Source organism: Nelumbo nucifera, chromosome 5, assembly GCF_055504915.1.
Source record: "Nelumbo nucifera cultivar China Antique chromosome 5, China Antique-T2T, whole genome shotgun sequence".
Lineage (NCBI taxonomy): Eukaryota > Viridiplantae > Streptophyta > Magnoliopsida > Proteales > Nelumbonaceae > Nelumbo > Nelumbo nucifera.
Window position 1 is genome coordinate 65,011,449 of NC_142653.1, and position 19,656 is coordinate 65,031,104.

Here is a 19,656-nt window from a genome sequence, read left to right on the forward strand (position 1 = left end):
CATATAGTGTGTGTTTGGTTGTAACGCTGAACCCAAACCACTTTCCAGTTATGCCCTGGACCTTGGAGATTAATGGACAAAACTAAAAAATTATACATAACCCCTATAATGTTTTTATGAAAAATATTTGCAAAAGGTTTTAATTCTCATGATCATTCAAAGTAGAGAATGTGACACTACACCTTGCAGTCAGGGGAGAGGTTCTCTGTTGGACAGTGTTTGATCATTATTAGCCGAGAGGTTAAGTGTAAGTGACCATTAAGGGTTAATTACCTTATGAGTTTTATCTTATTTAAGTCCATTATCCTTGGGTCTTCATAGGATTATTGGATTCAATGATTATTTAAGTGTAAATGTTGAGCCCATAGTGATGTGCTCAGGGATTCATTACGTTTAGCAATAAATTCGGCCAAGCCTTTTCATAGAAGCTGAAAAATAATCCTTAAATAATCCTAACATTGAATGACTTTCTACGAATCTTGAATGGTCCTAGCACTGGATGACTTTCTACTGGGGTGATGAAATCAAGATCTAGTGAAAAAGGTGGTGTTTGTCCTACCGGTGCTATTGGTGTAGTCTGGGCTTTTGATGCCTAGAAACAGCTTTGTAGTGGATGGAACATGTGGTCTTGCTTCTACTCCATGAACTACATTTTGTTGTTCTTCGTCTTCTGTGGTCCAATGGTTCTAGTGGATCTTGCAATGCTTCCTCAAGCTGTGGCAGTAATACTAATGTGGCTTCTTTGATCCATGCTTGGTAAAGTCCTATGCAGCGACATTTTTATCTTCCCCCAACTTTCCATATGCCCAAGTTGATGTGGGATTCTTCACAAGGCCCTGTTGCAGACTCACCTCCTACACAGTTCAAGTATCAATATAATCAAATTAACAAGGGGAGTTGTCAATAAAATTTGAGAGAACTCTGGCCACCATCCACGTATGACAACCTCTACCATCAAGAACAGTTAAACCATTATGCCCATGCCTTTCGGCAGTGCAATCGTTGCATGGAGTTATTATGGACTAACTTGTCATGCAAGGAATGCTTCGTGGACAAAAGCCTGTTGAACGTAGACAGTCATGTTCTTATACTCCTTCAATCAGTGTAGTCTAAGTTTCTTACTCATCTTGAGCTAGGAGCCTTGGAAAACCCATCAGGCACGTGAACATCATCAGAAACGAGATTTTTCGTCAAATATCAGCTTGTAAATTGTAATACAAAATTCATTTAAGCTCAGTGCAGTCCAAATAGTATGTCTTAATATGAATGGATAATTAAGCAAATTTTCTTCATGCAACAGACCTTGTAGAATTTTTTTTTTCTTTTTCAATTGACAGCATCGATTCCTGTCAATGGTTTCCCAGCGTGCAGTTGAAGGGCAACATCACCAATCACCTGCAAACACCAAATTGAGAGAATTACAAAGGAAGTGGCTGGAACCCACTATTGCTTGTCGATTCTGGGGGGTTTCGTCCAAACAAATCACTAACTGTATTGGGTTCCACATTCCAAGATGGTTACTGATGCAGGAGCCAGAATAAAATTTGAAAACCTTTTTAATTTTTTATTCGATCTTGCATTACTACATAATAAGAGTATTTTGGTTATTTTATAAATTTTATGGGGTCTGACCAAATAGTCCTTATTGAATCATAATTGAAGTTACAGAATCCTAGGTAAAGTGGATAAGGAGTGAATTTTCTTCGGGCTAAAGTTTACAAGTGGCATAATTCTAATTTTGGCTGATACTAGAGAGTCTACATATGTTCATTGTTCTCAAAGCATGGATGTTATACTGCAGTGAACTTTTATACAAATATGCTTAGTGAGGGATTCCTACAAACCCTAGAATGATTCCCTTCTTTTCAATCTTTCACTACAAACTTTAGCATATATGTCAACCATCAAAAACATAGTGATTCTTACTTTAACAACGTTCATTCAAGAAAGGTTGAGAATCTAGATAAATTTCTCCTTTTGCATCAAAAGTTGAAACTCTCATTTCAGCAATTTTAGTTTTTACCAAACCATCTCCAAATGTCCTCGTATAGAATTGACCAGCATAGGTCTTTATCACCTTTCATCTTCACAGAAATACACCTAGAACCATGGTTTTAAAAGGCAATGAGACGAGGCATTGATGTGTATGCCTCAAGGCAATGCAAAGTCCAAATGCCTGAACTTAACAGTTTTCTCTACAAGGTCTCAGGCCAAGGCCTCAAGTTCAGCGAGGTATGCACCCCACAGCTTTCGGCCTCAAGTTGGTGAGAAATGCCTCATGTAATTAATCTATTAAAAATAGAAAAAGGAAAGAAAACTCGTGTCAAATCCCCCACTCACTCCACCTTGACTTGGGGACCCATTAGACAGAATAGAATCTTCAGAAAACATATTATAAGATTTAGGTTTCCAGATCAGGTCTGTTCAGAAAAGGTTACAGTTCAGACACTGTTCAATTTCAGTTCAGTCAGCACAGTCCCCAGTTCAGTCACAATTCAGTTTACAGTTCAGCCACTGTTCAATTTCAGTTCAGTCAGTTCAGTCCCCAGTTCAGTCGAAGTTCAAACTATAATTCAGTTCAGCCCCCAGTTCAGTCAAAGTTCAAACCTAATTCAGTTCAGCCACAGTTCAGTCAAGGTTCAGCCACATTACAGTTCAGTCCCCAATTCTACAGTTCAGTCACAGCCACAGTTACAGTTCAGTCAAGGTAGCCGACCACTGTCTTATAGTTATAGGTCATTTTGACCTACACCACCGCCCAGTTGACTAGGTAAATAAAATAGGACCACACGATCCAAAGTGCAAGGGAACTTAGCAGTTTCAGGTCATCTAGACCTCCAAAAAACACGTACCTAGGTACAAGAGAGGATCACTCAATCCTCAGAAGATAGATTTATCTTCGCAGCATCAGATTCTTCCTTCCTTTTAAAGGTTTCTTGGCACAGCTCCATAGTTTTCAGCCAGTGGAACACCCTTAAAAGTATTAGATCTAATAAGTTTTCTAGGGTTCTTTCCTTGTCTGAAAATATTCGTAAGTTTCTTTCTTCCCATAGGGACCAACACACTGCTGCCCTAATTCTTCTCCACATAATCTTCCCTCTCTTCTTCGGCCATATGGAAAAAGAAGAGAACAAGCTTTCGACGCTCCAAGGGAGAATCCAAATACTCCCAAAGAGGGAAAAAGCCCACTCCCATACTGTTTTAGCAACCGAGCAAATAACCATAAGGTGGTAACCAGTTTCCCCATTAGCTTTACAGAGAGTACACCTATTAAGAAGTAAACAAGAGTTGGGTCTCTTTTTCTGAAGTAGGTTATTTGTGTTAATTCTTTCCAAAAAAGTTTCCCAACAAAAACTACCCGAGGAGGAATGGGCTTACTCCAAATTTCCTTAACCGGGAAGGACAACCCAATAGGATCAAAAGGCTGAGCTAATGTTTCAAAAAACGAAGCGCAAGAGAAAATACCTAAGGAAGGAATCCAAAATCTGGTGTCCTCCTTATTAGTGTCCAAGAAAACATTTTCAATGATGACTAACAAAGACATGATGTAGCCCAAGTCTGTATCCCTAATTACCCTTCTCAGACCTAGGTTCCACCCAAAACCAAAAGGAGAGTCTGAAAGGCTTAGCAAGGATGATATGGATTCATTTTTCAAATCTGATAAAGCATACAAAGAGGGAAATTGGTCCATCAAATTAAGACCATACCTGATCCAAGGGGAGAAAACTGGAAGCAAATCATGAATGGCTTTCCAAGGAGAGGCAACTGTAGCCCTTGCCAAAATTCCAAGTTCCCAACCATTGTCTTCCAACCCAGGTATGCTAGCTACAATCTTTGTCCACAATTTCTCTTTCCAATGGAAACCTCCATAACCATTTCCCCAACAATGCCATGTTCTTTTTCCTAATATTCCCAATCCCAAGACCTCCTAGCTTTTTACATCTAGTTACCACCTCCCAACTCACCATATGATCCCTCTTTTCCTCTCCAGGCTCCCACAAGAAATCCCTCATTAATTTTTCCAAAATGTTAGAAACTTTTGTGGGGATCTTAAACACTAACAGGAAGTAAACAGGTAGGTTAGCTAGGGTAAATCTAATCAAAGTGATTTTCCCCCCAAGAAAAGATAATTTTTTCTCCAAGAAGCAAGTCATTTTTCAAATCTCTCCACCACCGGGTTCCGAAAGCTTTCCTTCTTAGGATTATCCCCCAAGGGGAGGCCTAAGTAAATCATAGGCCAATCCAAGGTTGCACAACCTAACACGCCTGCATATTCACTTAGCTCCCTCTCCTTCAAATTCACACCCACCATACTGCTTTTATCCAAGTTCACCTTGAGATTAGACACCTACTCAAAGAATTGTATTGCCAATTTTATGTCCCCACCGTCACAAAACAAGATTGTGTCATCTGCAAACTACGAATGTGTAAGTGGTACCTCCTCCCTTCCTACTCTCCAACCTTTTATTAAATTCCTCGAGTCTGCTCTATGGATCAATCACTCAAGGACATCAACAATCATAGTGAAAAGAAAAGGGGAAAGTGGATTTCCTTGTCCACCATAGTTTCATTCACCAAAATAGAATAGTGGCAACTCCTATCACAACCCCAAATCCATTTACACCACCTGTTTCCAAATCCAAAACTTTTCAACACCTCCAACAGGAAAGACCAATCAACCATGTCATAAGCCTTCTCCAAGTCCAGTTTGCAAACCACTCCTTTCTTCTTGGATTTCCTAAAGCTCTCCAGACTCTCATTTACAATCAAGATTTGATCGGTAATCTGTCTTCCCTTCACAAAAGCACCTTGGTTAGGTGCAATAATGGTAGGAAGAACCTTCTTTACCTTAGAGACAACACTTATGCAATTATTTTATACAAAATGTTCACCAGACTAATAGGTCTAAAGTCCCTTGGTTGTGATGCCTCTTTGTTCTTTGGTACCAAAGCAATGAATGTGAAATTCAAACCCGAGTTACTTATTCCCCTTCTGTGGAACTCCTCGAACACTGAGCCATGATCCTTCTCCACAATATCCCAACAATCCTGATAAAAAGCCATTGTGAAACCATCTAGACTTGGAGCTTTTGTTCTATCCATTGAAAATACTGCTCCCTTTATCTCCTCCAGCTCAAATCTCTTTTCTAACCACACTTTGTTTTCTGTACTTAGAGTCGGCCAATCCAAACCCTCCAACCAAATCCTTTCATTTAAAGGTCTTCTGAAAATAGATTTGAAATGACTTACAAAGGCCTCTGATATTTCTATTAGATGGGATATGACTGCTCCTTCAACTTCCAATTTTGAGATGAAGTTATTCTTTCTCCAAACATTTGCCAGTGAATGGAAAAATCTAGTGTTTCTATCCCCTCCTTTAACCATTTACACCTAGATTTCTGTCTCCAACTTATTTCCTCCTTAAGCAATAAGTTCTCTATTTGCCTCCTTAAACTCCATCTCCTCCCCATGTCTTCTTCTCCAAAAAATCCCCTTTCTTCCTTCATATCCAAATCCTCTATCTGCTCCAGCAAGAAATGTTTCCTTTCCTCCACTCTCCCAAACTCCAACCTGTTCCACTCCTTTATTTGGGATTTTAAGAATTGAAGTTTTTTGTGGAACCTCATTCCTTTCCACTGTACTAGCAGATTAAAATGCTCCCACCACTCCCTGATTTTCTCAATGAAGCCCAGATGGATCAACCACTTGTTTTCAAACATGAAAGGGGCAAGACCATCACCTCTCATTTCCTCCTTACACATCACTATAGGTCAGTGGTTCGAGGTAAGTCTAGGAAGTGCCCTAGATGTTAAATTACCCCAATGTTCCTCCCAATCTGTAGAAAATAGAAACATGTCAAGTTTAGAGCATATTGGACTTGATTGGAGGTTGGACCAGGTGAAGGTATCATTTAGGAGTGGAAATTCTTTAAGCTCAAAAGTATCCATGAACTAATTGAATTTCCTCATACTTGTAGTCACTCTCTGTCTAGAGTTGTTGGTTTCCTCTATGAATCTCACTACATTAAAATCCCCTCCCACACACCATGGTCCTTCCCAAAGGCCCCTAATATCACTCAGTTCTTCCCACAATTTCTTTCTCTTCCTATAGCCATTGGGGCCATAAACATTTGCTAGTACCCATTCAAAACCATCTTCCACCCGCCTAAACTTTAAAGAAACAGAATGATCACCTATTAACTCCTCCACTCCTATTAGCACATCTTTCCATAATGTCACAATCCCACCTGAGGACCCCCACGACAGAGCAGCTGCCTACTTAATCCCCCTAGCTCTCCAGACACTTCTTGCCCATCTGCAATCAAAATCCATTCTCTTCCTAGCACTACCCAGCCCCCTCACATTCCAACCTAGGATTCTCATTTCTACTTTGTAAAAACAACCCTACCACCACCAAAATCTATTTAATCCCTTTCCTTTTGTCCCCACTCACCCCAAACTTCTTATACCCCTCAATATCTCTTTTTAATCTCTCAACTTCACTCAATTTTCTTTCTTAATCTTATTATACTCCTTTTTTTGTAGAAAGACTTTTAAATCATTCGGGTTCTTCAGTTTACACCCCAGCTTTCCCACAAACTCTGCTATTGAATCTTCCCTACAAGTTTCTCCTTTTTCTAGTTTTCCAATCTCTTCAATCCTAATCCTCTCCTCATTCCTTATTTCATTATCTCCACCAGGATGTTAGACAGCATATGCCCTTAGCTCCAATCACCTTGTTGTACGTTATGACATTTATTGTAAATGAATAAAGCACATATTTGATTCATGTTATATTGGTGTGTTTCTATGTAATACCCTTAAACTGGACACTTATGAGACTCGTGTTAGTTTAGAATCTTCAAAGCCATCCCTAGATTTATCCTACCAAGGCTGACACTGATTTGCTGCCAAGTTGGTTGGGGTGGCTTCTCTCAGCTACCAGGGTGAGACCTGAGGTACATGTAGTGTGGGTTTTTCTTGAAATTTTGAACCGGACCAAATTCTAGTATTGCCCTGGACCTTGGAGACAGATGGGAAAAACTGGAATATTACACCTGACCCCTAGACTCGATTATGGTACTGCACTAGGTGTTGGATTGGGCTATCTTTGATATGTCAATCAGTGAGATCCTTATAGGGGGTCAAAACCTAGGTATGTTGGGGTAGTCCGAGAATTCACCTAAGTGGGTGATCATAGTGACAGGATCAGCCCCTTTGTCGGACAAAGTGAATGATCGGGGAATGCCCTCTCTTTGATGGAAACCTAAACTGCCGGCAGTTGATTTCAAACTTGTTGAAATTTGTTTTACAAAACATATTTATATAGAGACATACATATATATTATGGTTTCACAAAATGTTTGCAAAAGGTTTTAATTCACAGGATCCATGTAAATAGAGAGTGCAACACTATACCTTGCAACCGAGGGAGAGGTCCTCTCTTGTCGGGCAGTGTTTGATCATTATGGGCTAAGAGGTTAAGTGTAAGACCATTTAAGGATAATAAACCAGATGGGCTAATCTCACATTTACCCACAGTCCTTGGCCCTTCATAAGATGGTTGGACCCAATGACCATTTAGTGTAAATGTTGAGCCCATTAAGAGCCCATACTAATGGACTCAAGGGTTCACTGTATTCAACAGTGAATTCGGCCAGGCCTTGTAACAAAAACTAGGTTGAACCCATGTGGCTTATGTGGAGATCAATGATAGGATCCCATTAAGAGCCCATACTGATGGACTTAGGGGTTCAATGTATTCAGCAGTGAATTCAGCCAGGCCTTGTAACAAAGGATAGGCTGAACCCAGGTGGCTTATGTGGAGATCAAAGATCCACGCCATACAAAGAGAGCCAAGCTAGCCAGCATTAAAAGGAAGTGAGCCTGAAACCTTAATGGGCCTAAAGCCCATTTCAAACTAGGTTAATTTGATTAATTAAATAGGGGGCGAATCTAGGTATGGATCAGCAGATAAGGATAAGAGGATAACTCTTATCCACTTAAAGAGTCTAGATCCAAATAGAGGTTTGGATCAGGAAACTTATAATTTGATTAGGAGTAGTTGATCTTTATCTACAAATAAGATAAGGGATTATCCTTATCACTTAAAGAGTTCAGATCCAAATAAAGATTTGGATCAAGAAACTCCTAATCAAATTAGGAGATTGACTCATTAAGGTCTACATAAAGGAGGAGAGCGAACTAAAATAAACATCTATAGTTTGACTGCTTTTTGCTTCCAGTTCTCTCTCTCTACTCTTGCCACCCTACCCTGTTCGATCTCCACCTCTTGGAGTGATCAAGATTGGATCTTGATATTGTTTCTTGGTGGAAGAAACAATCTTGAAGCTGTGCTCACTACCCTACACAATTCTTGCTGAAGAATTGGGGTTCTTTCTAAAGAATCCACTTGCTGATCTTGCCTCACCCTAAGCTGTGTCATCTTCAGTGGAGGAAGGATTTGGTACCCTCTTTGGGCGTGAACACCTGCGTTGAGAGGAGCTTTTTGCGTGAATTTCGTATCAAGTATTCATCTCCCTAGTCTTGGTTACAGATTTGGTCTGGTTTGTTTCAAGAACGAACCTTGAAAAATGTAGTTTTTCTAAATCAATAGAATTCCCGTAAGGGAGAAAGAAATTTTTGAACTTTTGCCCAGCCACCCTGCATGGTTCGGCCATCCATATGATGAATCTCCCTTCCCTTCACAGGAACCCTTTCTGCCCCATTTGTACCCTCCCTTTGCAATTCATTCCTCTATAATTCACTCATTATTCTCTCAATGATTCCCCAGATCCTTTTATCCTTGCATGTTATTCCCACTACTTTCTCCCCTAGTATCCTCATTGTGGCTTCCTGTCCATAGACCTCTAACTCTTGGTTAGGAAGGGAATTTGGAACAAGGGACACGAAATACTCATCAGTAGCAAAAACTGAATTGATAGAATTGAGAGTTGACAAAGTTACCTGATTTTGACTGAGGGTTGTAAGAAAGGAGCAAATGAGGGTGGATGGTTTTCAATCACTATAAATAACAGCTGGAGCTTTCTATCTCCTCGGTTTGGAGGGAACTATTCCCCATCAAATGGTCTACACAAAGACCTCCCTTACCCAATTGTTCACCTCTCTGTAATGTACCCTTGTTCAGTTCTGGGTTAGCTTAAGCTATCTCCTTTTCAGCTGCTTGCACGACGCTAAAACTTGGTAAAGGCTTGTCCGTTTTTGGGCTTTGGACCACCCTATTTGTGTTCACTAGAACCTCCAAGTTTTTCTTTTGTACTCCCACCGTATCTCCAAGAAAAAGATGCTCCAAGTTTAATGTCTCTCTGTTTTGACCTTCATGGAGTCCCTCTTCCAAACTATCAATACTTGCAATCTCTTCTGAACTCCCTTCTACATCACTCTTCGAGCTGCAACTTATCCACCCTTGGTCTTCCTCCTCTCTTTCTTCTATTTTGTCTCTAATGTAGCATGGGTTTGGGCGACCAACTACACTAAAAGCCGACTCGTCAATGTCCAGTCGATAGGTCCAACATTAAGGGTGCTTTCCTCTTTTTGTTTGTGTTTTTTGACTCATTCAGTTCGGCCAACCCTTTCCTGGAAGAAGATAGACGAAAGTTTTCGTCTACTACCCCTCTTAGCCTCCCCCGCCCCACGTGACTGAAGGGATGAGAGATCCATCATATGCACGCCCAAAGATTGCGGAATAAAGGGGCGAATTTCAAAAATTTTTCTCTCCCTTCAACTGGGAATCGCATTCCCTATTTTAGAAAATCATATTTCCAAGGGTCATTCTTGAACCATAAACTGAACCAGATCCGAATCAAAAGGAGGAGAGGATTATACCTGATACGGAGAAATAGTATATCTCCCAACGAAGGTGTTCACGCCCAAGGAAGGATCCAAAGACTACTCCCACTGAAGATGGCGCAATGCAGGATGGAGCAGAATCAGCAGTGTTCTTCTCCAAGAACTCTGTCCTTCGCAAGAATCAGCAGGATGGCACATAAGCACAGCTTCCTATCAATTCTTTCTCAAAGAACTAATGTCAAGATCGAATCTTGACTTCTCCCACAACTGGAGATCGAACTGGCAAACAGGGCAGCAAGAACAGGGAGGCGGCAAGAGAGTATTCGCAGGGTGCAGAATTCTCTCTTCTTGTGATTTCAGCACTGAAGAAAAAATCTGATTGTGTGTATTAAAGGCTGCCGCCCCCTCCTTTTGTTAACCTAAAAGATCAGCTCCTAATCCAATTAGGAGCTGCTTATCCAAATCATATTTGGATAAGTCCCCTTTTAGGTGATAGGGATAAACCCTTATCTTATCTGCAGATTAGATTAGCTTTCTCCTAATCTCATTACGAGGTTTCTAGATCTGAATCACATTCAGATCTGGACTCTATGAGTGGATAGGGTCAAGACCCTATCCTATCTGCTAATCCATCTCAGAATTCGCCCCATTATTAACTAATAAAATAGCCCAGTTCGAAATGGGCTTTAGGCCCATTAAGCTTATGTGCTCACTTAACCTTCCTAACTGCTGCCCAGTTGGGCTTCCTTGTATGGTGTGGGACCCAAACATTGATCTACACATCAGCCACATGGGTTCAGCCCAGCCTTTGTTACAAGGCCTGGCCGAATACACTATTATGGACAGTGCACCCCCTGAAACCCATCAAATGGGCTCTATGGGCCCAACACTTACCCTAAGTGGTCCCTCGGTCAAGCCACCTTGTAACACCTAGGGACTGTGGGCAGATGCAAGATTAGCCCATCAGGTATTATCCTCAATGGTCTTACACTTAACCTCTCAGCCCATAATGATCATACACTGCCCGACAAGAGAGGGCCTCTCTCTCGGCTGCAAGAAACAATGTTGCACTCTCTACTTATATGGATCCCAGGAATTAAAACCTTTTGCAAACCTTTTAGAAACCATAATATATATACTTTTATATCTCATAAAATATACTTTGCAAAACAAATCTCAATGGTTGAAATCGGATGTCGGCAATCTTGGTTTCCATCAGTGAGTGCATCCCCGATCATTACCTTTGTCCGACAAAGGGGCTGATCCTGTCACTATGATCACCCACTTAGATGAATTCTCGGACTGTCCCAACATACCCAGATTTTGACCCTCGCTAAGGGTCTCACTGAATGGTACATCAAAAACAGCCCAATCTGACACCTAGTGCAGTATCATAATCGAGTCTAGGGGTCGGGTGCAACTTTCCAGTTTTGCCCATCAATCTCCAAGGTCCAGGGCAATACTGGAAATCTGGTCCAGTTCATATATTCAATTAATCCTACACTGTATGTGCCTAGGGTCTCACCCTGGCAGCTGAGACAGGCCACCCCAACCGACTTGGTGGCACCACAGTCTCAGCCTTGTCAGGATAGGTCTCCCTAGACCGACCCACTGGCTGTGAACATTCTAAACTAACACGAGTCTCAATAACTGTCCAATTTAAGGGTATTACACAGAAACATACCAAGGGGACATGATTCAAATATGAACTTTAATTCATTTACAATAAACTCATAAAATACATCATTTTGATTGATGCTAAGGGCATACAAAACTGTCTAACAGCTCCCACTTGCACTTAGGTCCAATCAGGTACTAGCCGGAGTCCCATGCTTTCCACGTGTTTCTCAAACACTTTCTGTGATAGTGGCTTCGTCAATGGGTCTGCTACATTTTCCGTTGGCGCTACCTTCTGAATCAGGACGTCCCCTCTACCAACAATCTCCCGCAATACGTGGTACTTCCTCTCGATGTGCTTCGACTTCGAGTGGGCTCGTGGCTCCTTAGCCTGAGCAATGGCTCCATTATTGTCACACAACAATGGGATGGGTGATGTGTTGGACGGAACTACTCCCAACTCGTGAACGAACTTCTTCATCCACACGGCTTCTTTGGCAGCCTCACTTGCGGCAATGTACTCGACCTCGGTCGTGGAGTCTGCAGTGGACCCCTGTTTGCTGCTTTTCCAGCAAACAGCACACGATCCTATCGTGAAAACATATCCAAATGTAGACTTTCTATCATTTGGATCCGACTGGAAATCGGCATCTGTATACCCTTGGATCTGCAGTGAGCTACCGACGAATACTAGACAAAACTCTTTTGTCCTTCGAAGGTACTTAAGTATGTTTTTCACAGCAATCCAATGCTCCTGCCCTGGGTTGGCCTGAAATCTGCTTACTACACTCACTCCTTGAGCAATGTCAGGACGAGTGCACAGCATGGCATACATGATGCTCCCTACGGCAGATGCATAGAGAACATCTTTCATGCCATCAATCTCCTCAGAAGTCTTGGGAGACATCTTCTTGGAGAGAGTCATGCCTGAAAGGAACATTTCCTTTCTTGGAGTTTTCCATGTTGTATCTTTTGATTATTTTGTCAATGTAATCAGATTGGGATAATCCTATTATCCACTTTGATCTATCTCTATAGAGTCGAATACCCAGTATATAGGAGGCTTCTCCAAGGTCTTTCATGGAGAATTGTTGTTAAAGCCATACTTTCACCGTAGTTAACATTCCTACATCATTCCCAATGAGTAGAATGTCATCTACATACAGAACCAAGAAGGTAACCTTATCTCCACTGTACTTCCTGTAGACACAAAGTTCATCTGGATTCTGTTTGAAGTCAAACGATTTGACAGTAGAATCAAAACGGATGTTCCAACTTCTAGAAACTTGCTTAAGTCCATAAATGGATCTATTAAGTTTACATACCATGTTTTCCTGACCTGCAGCAATGAAGCCTTGCGGCTGCTGCATATAGATATCTTTAGTAAGATCTCCATTCAGGAATGCAGTTTTGACATCCATCTGCCAAATCTCATAATCATGGTATGCCGCTACAGCTAACAGGATCCTAATGGATTTAAGCATGGCCACAGGCGAAAAGGTTTCCTCATAGTCGATGCCCTCTTTCTAAGTGTACCCTTTCGCCACCAGACGAGCTTTGAAGGTCTCAACTCGACCATCGGGGCCCTTCTTCCTCTTGTAAATCCATTTGCAACCGATTGCTTTTACCTAGGAGGGCGGATCTACTAGAGTCCAAACTCCATTGGTCTCCATTGAGTCCATCTCTACTCTCATGGCCTCCACCCACTTCTGGGAATCTATGTCCAACATAGCTTTCGCGTAAGTCACGGGATCCTCCTCACTAGTCAAGGTTTCTACCAGGTAACTATCCTGGTCATAACCATAATGGACTGGTGGCCTGGATACCCGAGTGGATCTTCTAGGTTGGTCACTACCTAGAACTTGTGGGACATCTCCCACTGCTCCTAAGCTCTCCTCATCAAGAACGACTTCCTGACGATGGGTGTCCAAGATGTAATCAGTTTCCAAGAATTACGCATTTCAACTGCATAACACTTTCTTCCCACTTGGGTCATAGAATAGGTAACCTATAGAGCCTTTTGGGTAGCTTACAAATAGGCAACGGCTGGTCTTGGATTCCAACTTGTCTGCACTCGTTCTTTTACCGTGTGCTGGACAACCCCAAATCTTAAAGTGTCTAACACTTGGTTTCTTTCCGGTTCAAAGTTCATATGGAGTATTCGGAACCGATTTGGTTGGAACCCGATTCAGCACGTAAATCGCAGTCTCTAATGCGTAACCCCAAAAGGATGTGGGTAACTCTGAGTGTATGAGAAGCGACCGGACCATATCCAATAAGGTCCTATTCCTCCTCTCTGAAACACCGTTAAGTTGTGGTGTAGCAGGAGGAGATAATTGTGATACTATCTCATTGTCCTTTAAGTAGTCCCTGAATTCGTCAGAGAGATACTCGCCACCTCGATCTGATCGAAGGGGTTTAATTTCTCTCCCTAACTGTTTCTCGACCTCTTGTCTAAACTCTTTGAACTTTTCAAAAGATTCAGACTTGTGTCTCATTAGGTACACGTAACCATATCATGAAAAATCATCTGTGAAGGTGATGAAATACACGTGTTGATTCCGTGTCCTAACACTCAGGAGACCATATACATCAGTATGTATTAGGTCAAGAGTGTCTGTACATCTTTCAGGCTTACCGTTAAATGACCGTTTCGTCATCTTGCCTTGTAAGCAAGGCTCACAGGTGGGAAGATCTTCTACAGTTAGAAAATCCAAAGGACCATCCTTTACCAACCTTGTGATTCGGTCAACACCGATGTGGCCAAGTCGGTAATGCCACAGACACGTGGGATTAACTGTATCACGGGCTTTCTTCTTGGGGATTTCAGCCGACGTAATTTCGGTTATGTTAGTTTCTAGAGAAGGATGTAGAACATAGAGACCGTTGTCCAATTCCCTGTATGTGATGAATCTGTTGTTTCTTTTAATAGTAATCGTATTATTAAAGAAGACAGAATAACCATCTACACATAGTTTTGAGACAGAAATCAAATTTCTCCTTAAATTTTGTACATAAAGACAATCTCTCAGTACAATAATTCCTTCTCCAAAAAGTAACTCCACGGTTCCTATGACTGCGGCTGCAACAGTTGCAGTAGTCCCCAAGTAGAGTGTGACTTCTCCTTCACTCAGCCTTCTGCTTACCTTGAACCCCTGTAGTGAGTTACATCCATGAGTTGAAGCCCCAGAGTCAATACACCAGGACGCAGAAGCTACCAATAAATTGGTTTCTATAACACAAGTTTCGAAATTACCTTTCTTGGATTCCAGGTAGGCAGGACAGTTCCTTTTCCAGTGGCCGGTCTTCTTGCAGAAGTGACAGGCATCCGATGCTTAGTCTTTCTTCTGCTTCTTGCCCTTAGTGGCTTTCTTCTGAGACTTCTTTGCCTTCCTCTTTCTCTTGCCTGTCTTGCCAGTTTCAACAAGCATAGTTACAGGCTCATCCTTTCTAATCAGTTCTTCAGCTCTTTGCAACATATTGTTGAGCTCTTGCAAGCTGACATTCAGCTTGTTCATGTTATAGTTCATAATGAACGGATTAAAGGAAGGAGGCAAAGATTTAAGGATAGCATCTATCTGGGTTGCAAGGTCCAGCCCGGATCCAAGAGCCTCCAGTTCGTTGATATATCCCATCATCCGAAGACAATGATCGTGAACCTGTTGGCCCTTGGTCATTTGTGCGGTCATGAACTGTTTCAGGACCTTTTGTCGAGTAGAACGATTCTGCTCTTCATACATCGTCCTGAGACTGTCCAATATGTCCTTGGCAAGTTCGATCTGATCGAACTGCCTCTGTATTGGGTTGTCCAAGGAGGCAATGATGTAACACCGGGCAAGGGAGTTTTTCTCCTCCCATTCCTGATAGTCTCTCCTTCAGGCCTCAGAAGCCCTATCTCTCGGACGCTCCGAGGCAAGATTCTTTGCCACTTTGTCTAGCTTTTCAGAAGCTAGGACCAGCATAAGGTTCCTGTACCAGTCGGCATAGTTTGGGCCCTTCAACTTGTTGTCATCAAGCAATTTTGCAAATGATCCGTTTGCCGTTTTCTGATAAAAGAGCAAACATCAGTCTACAACCTAATTTGATTCATGTTCATTTCATAGATATGGATTTTAATCTACGTTCCATTTCCATTTATTCATCTCTGAGATTTCCCTCCTTTCTCAGTGACGGAGACTACAAGTTGTCTCTGGAAATGTAAAAAATCACATAGGGTGCATGGAGCCAACTGTTTCAACTGCATAACCCCACCACCTTTCTATGAAGGATCATATCCACTCATCATATGAGCTTTCCCTTTGGCCTCTGTCAGACAAGGTTCAGAGTCGTTTTCAGGTAAACCTTTCTGTCCAGTGAGTGCTTACCCATTATATTCGTGAACGCCAAGGTATCGTGAGAGAGTTCCCATTTTCTGGGGAAGCCCCTCCCACATCGGTCTATGACGCCCCTATCATCTTATGAAACACTCAAATAAGCCCAACAGCAAATGGATAGCCCATTTTCTGGTGCGTTTCATCATTACTAAAGGACCCATCCTCATGCTAATGATGGAAGGCCTTTAGAGAGTTCATCATATGAATATCCCTATCACATGCACTCATATTAGCTGGAGGGAACAGTTAATTACGCCCTAGTTCTAATTTTAGGTCAAACCAAAGTGGCTCCCACTGACTTTCATAAAGCCAGATTTCGATGGGCCTAAATCGGCTAGGGTTCTGCACGTAACCTCTTGATGAGGTGTAGGGCCCACCACTGAGGGAGGTCATCCAATGACCAAAAGGGACACCATGGTAATGATGTGCATTCAGCCATGGTGTGCGCAAGAGCCACTATCGATTGAGCATGGGCCAAGCATTTATGGCCCATGTACGTAGCACATCACACATCCATACATCACATGCAGGGATAAATTGATCCAATCAATTAATCATCTGTAAGACCCATTTGCGCAAATCGGGTAGAACGCCTTCTGCCCATTTGCGCAAGAGCCACTGTCGATTGAGCATGGGCCAAGCATTTATGGCCCATGTACGTAGCACATCACACATCCATACATCACATGCAGGGATAAATTGATCCAATCAATTAATCATTTGTAAGACCCATCTGCGCAAATCGGGTAGAACGCCTTCTGCCCATTTGCGCAGGTTCAAATCTGAAACAAATTGGTTCAAGATTTGAACCATGGCTCTGATACCACTGAAGGGATGAGAGATCCATCATACGGACGCCCAAAGATTGCGGAATAAGGGGGCGAATTTCAAAAATTTTTCTCTCCCTTCAACTGGGAATCGCATTCCCTATTTTAGAAAATCATATTTCCAATGATCATTCTTGAACCATAAACTGAACCAGATCTGAATCAAAAGGAGTAGGAGAGGATTATACCTGATACGGAGAAATAGTATATCTCCCAACGAAGGTGTTCATGCCCAAGGAAGGATCCAAAGACTGCTCCCACTGAAGATGGCGCAGTGCAGGATGGAGCAGAATCAGCAGTGTTCTTCTCCAAGAACTCTGTCCTTCGAATCTTGACTTCTCCCACAACTGGAGATCAAACTGGCAAACAGGGCGGCAAGAACAGGGAGGCGGCAAGAGAGTATTCGCAGGGTGCAAAATTCTCTCGTCTTGTGATTTCAGCACTGAAGAAAAAATCTGATTGTGTGTATTAAAGGCTGCCGCCCCCTCCTTTTGTTAACCTAAAATATCAGCTCCTAATCCAATTACGAGCTACTTATCCAAATCATATTTGGATAAGTCCCCTTTTAGGTGATAGGGATAAACCCTTATCTTATCTGCAGACTAGATTAGCTTTCTCCTAATCTCATTACGAGGTTTCTAGATCTGAATCACATTCAGATCTGGACTCTATGAGTGGATAGGGTCAAGACCCTATCCTATCTACTAATCCATCTCAGAATCCGCCCCATTATTAACTAATAAAATAGCCCAGTTTGAAATGGGCTTTAGGCCTATTAAGCTTATGTGCTCACTTAACCTTCCTAACTGCTGCCCAGTTGGGCTTCCTTGTATGGCGTGGGACCCAAGCATTTTGATCTACACATCAGCCACATGGGTTCGGCCCAGCCTTTGTTACAAGGCCTGGCCGAATACACTGTTATGGACAGTGCACCCCCCGAAACCCATCAAATGGGCTCTATGGGCCCAACACTTACCCTAAGTGGTCCCTGGGCCAAGCCACCTTGTAACACCTAGGGATTGTGGGCAGATGCAAGATTAGCCCATCAGGTATTATCCTCAATGATATTACACTTAACCTCTCAGCCCATAATGATCATACACTGCCCAACAAGAGAGGACCTCTCCCTCGGCTGTAAGGAACAGTGTTGCACTCTCTACTTATATGGATCCCGGGAATTAAAACCTTTTGCAAACCTTTTAGAAACCATAATATATATACTTTTATATCTCATAAAATATACTTTGCAAAACAAATCTCAACGGTTGAAATCGGCTGTCGGCAGTCTTGGTTTCCATCAGTGAGTGCATCCCCGATCATTACCTTTGTCCGACAAAGGGGCTGATCTTGTCACTATGATCACCCACTCAGATGAATTCTCGGACTGTCCCAACATACCCAGATTTTGACCCCCGCTAAGGGTCTCACTAAATGGTACATCAAAGACAGCGCAATCCGACACCTAGTGCAGTATCATAATCGAGTCTAGGGGTCGGGTGCAACTTTCCAATTTTGCCCATCAATTTCCAAGGTCCAGGGCAATACTGGAAATCTGGTCCAGTTCATAGATTCAATTAATCCTACACTGTATGTGCCTAGGGTCTCACCCTGGCAGCTGAGACAGGCCACCCCAACCGACTTGGTGGCACCACAGTGTCAGCTTTGTCAGGATAGGTCTCCCCAGACCGACCCACTGGCTGTGAACATTCTAAACTAACACGAGTCTCAATAAGTGTCCAGTTTAAGGGTATTACATAGAAACATACCAAGGGAACATGAATCAAATATGCACTTTTATTCATTTACAATAAACTCATAAAGTACATCATTCTGATTGATGCTAAGGGCATACAAAACTGTCTAACAGTGACACCTTAAGTCGTCACGTTGTCCACTAATGGTGGCATGTGGTCCATGAATTGGTAACCCCCTACGACTGCTCATTCTCCTCTTCTACTCTATCACGTGCAACAGGTTTCTTCACCATTCCCCGGGGTGCCACATGTGCTCCATCCCACAACCTCACCATCGTCTCCTACCTCCATTCGTCTTCCCCAAAGAGACGCCTCAACTTCCGATGCGAGCCAAACCCTGTACCAGGCACCATCTGAGAGTATGTCAAACGAATGAGGCAGGTTCTCCGACTTAATCCTTACGACTTTGATCTCCACAGCACGCAAGCTTCTCAGGTTTAGCTCCAATAGAAACACCCCCTAGGGCTCTGACAATTTTTCCTAAGGTCAGTTCGTTCCAGAGATTAAAGGGAAGCCCTATTAGTTTGATCAGGAGGATGCCGTACTTTTGCTCTACTTCATTGCAAATAGGAACCCAGTTTTGAATTTGTATTAGTCCTCCATCTACTTGGACTGTATTGAAACTCAGTTTCTCGTCGCCCGTATCAAGGATGGCTTTCTTCTCAGCAAACGGCAATAAGACAACATCGCCTTCTTAAGACCAGTCTTTCTGCAACTGTGTCTAAGACTTTCGTCCAATCCCTTACAATCCTATCTGTCGTTAATACCATTCTATGTTCCCATTTGCCTCTCCCTTCTTCAAGTGCTATCTTCCAATGTCCAGTTGAACTTGCTACCATGATTTCTTAACTAGATAGGCATTGCTTCTTTCTAGTCTCCGGAGTACCATGGTTCATTGGAACATTTTCACGCAGCTTGTTATCAGTTTCTTCTGCAACCTTCCTCTCGATTTCCAAGAGAAACGCTTGAAGATTATTGGTGAAGGAAACATAGCCTTGTCCTCTCTGTCTTTCCGGTATGCAAATCATTTGTTTTTTGTTAGTGCCAAAGTGTTATGTTACCATGATAAACCATCCTCTCCCATTCCTTCTCAGTACTGTTTCATAGCTCTTCCCACAACAGACCATTGAGTTTTTCCAGCCTTCTTCCCTGATAGTGTTTACTGTTCCATCAACAAAGCCTTTCAACCAGTAACATGCTTCCTCTGTATGAGTATCGTTGCCTTACTACCTTCTCTGATTTTCAAATATGCCTTACCTCTTGTACATCCCTGCTCG

The 19,656-nt window shown here is 42.3% G+C and overlaps 1 protein-coding gene across 8 annotated transcripts in view; it reads right to left on the reverse strand.

The window, feature by feature from the left end:
• Nucleotides 1-387: 387 nt before the first annotated feature.
• The window catches only part of LOC104587840 (D-isomer specific 2-hydroxyacid dehydrogenase family protein), a 52,378-nt gene continuing 33,109 nt past the window's right edge, over nt 388-19,656 (reverse strand). For 7 of the 8 annotated variants that reach the window (XM_010245580.3, XM_088887901.1, XM_019196070.2 and 4 more), the window contains one exon: nt 1,169-1,395. In XM_010245580.3, the coding sequence (XP_010243882.1) occupies nt 1,327-1,395 (69 nt within the window). In that variant the 3' untranslated portion in view covers nt 1,169-1,326. Of the gene's footprint in view, nt 855-1,168; nt 1,396-19,656 lie in introns of those variants that run through there. The other variant, XM_088887902.1, reaches the window with a different exon arrangement.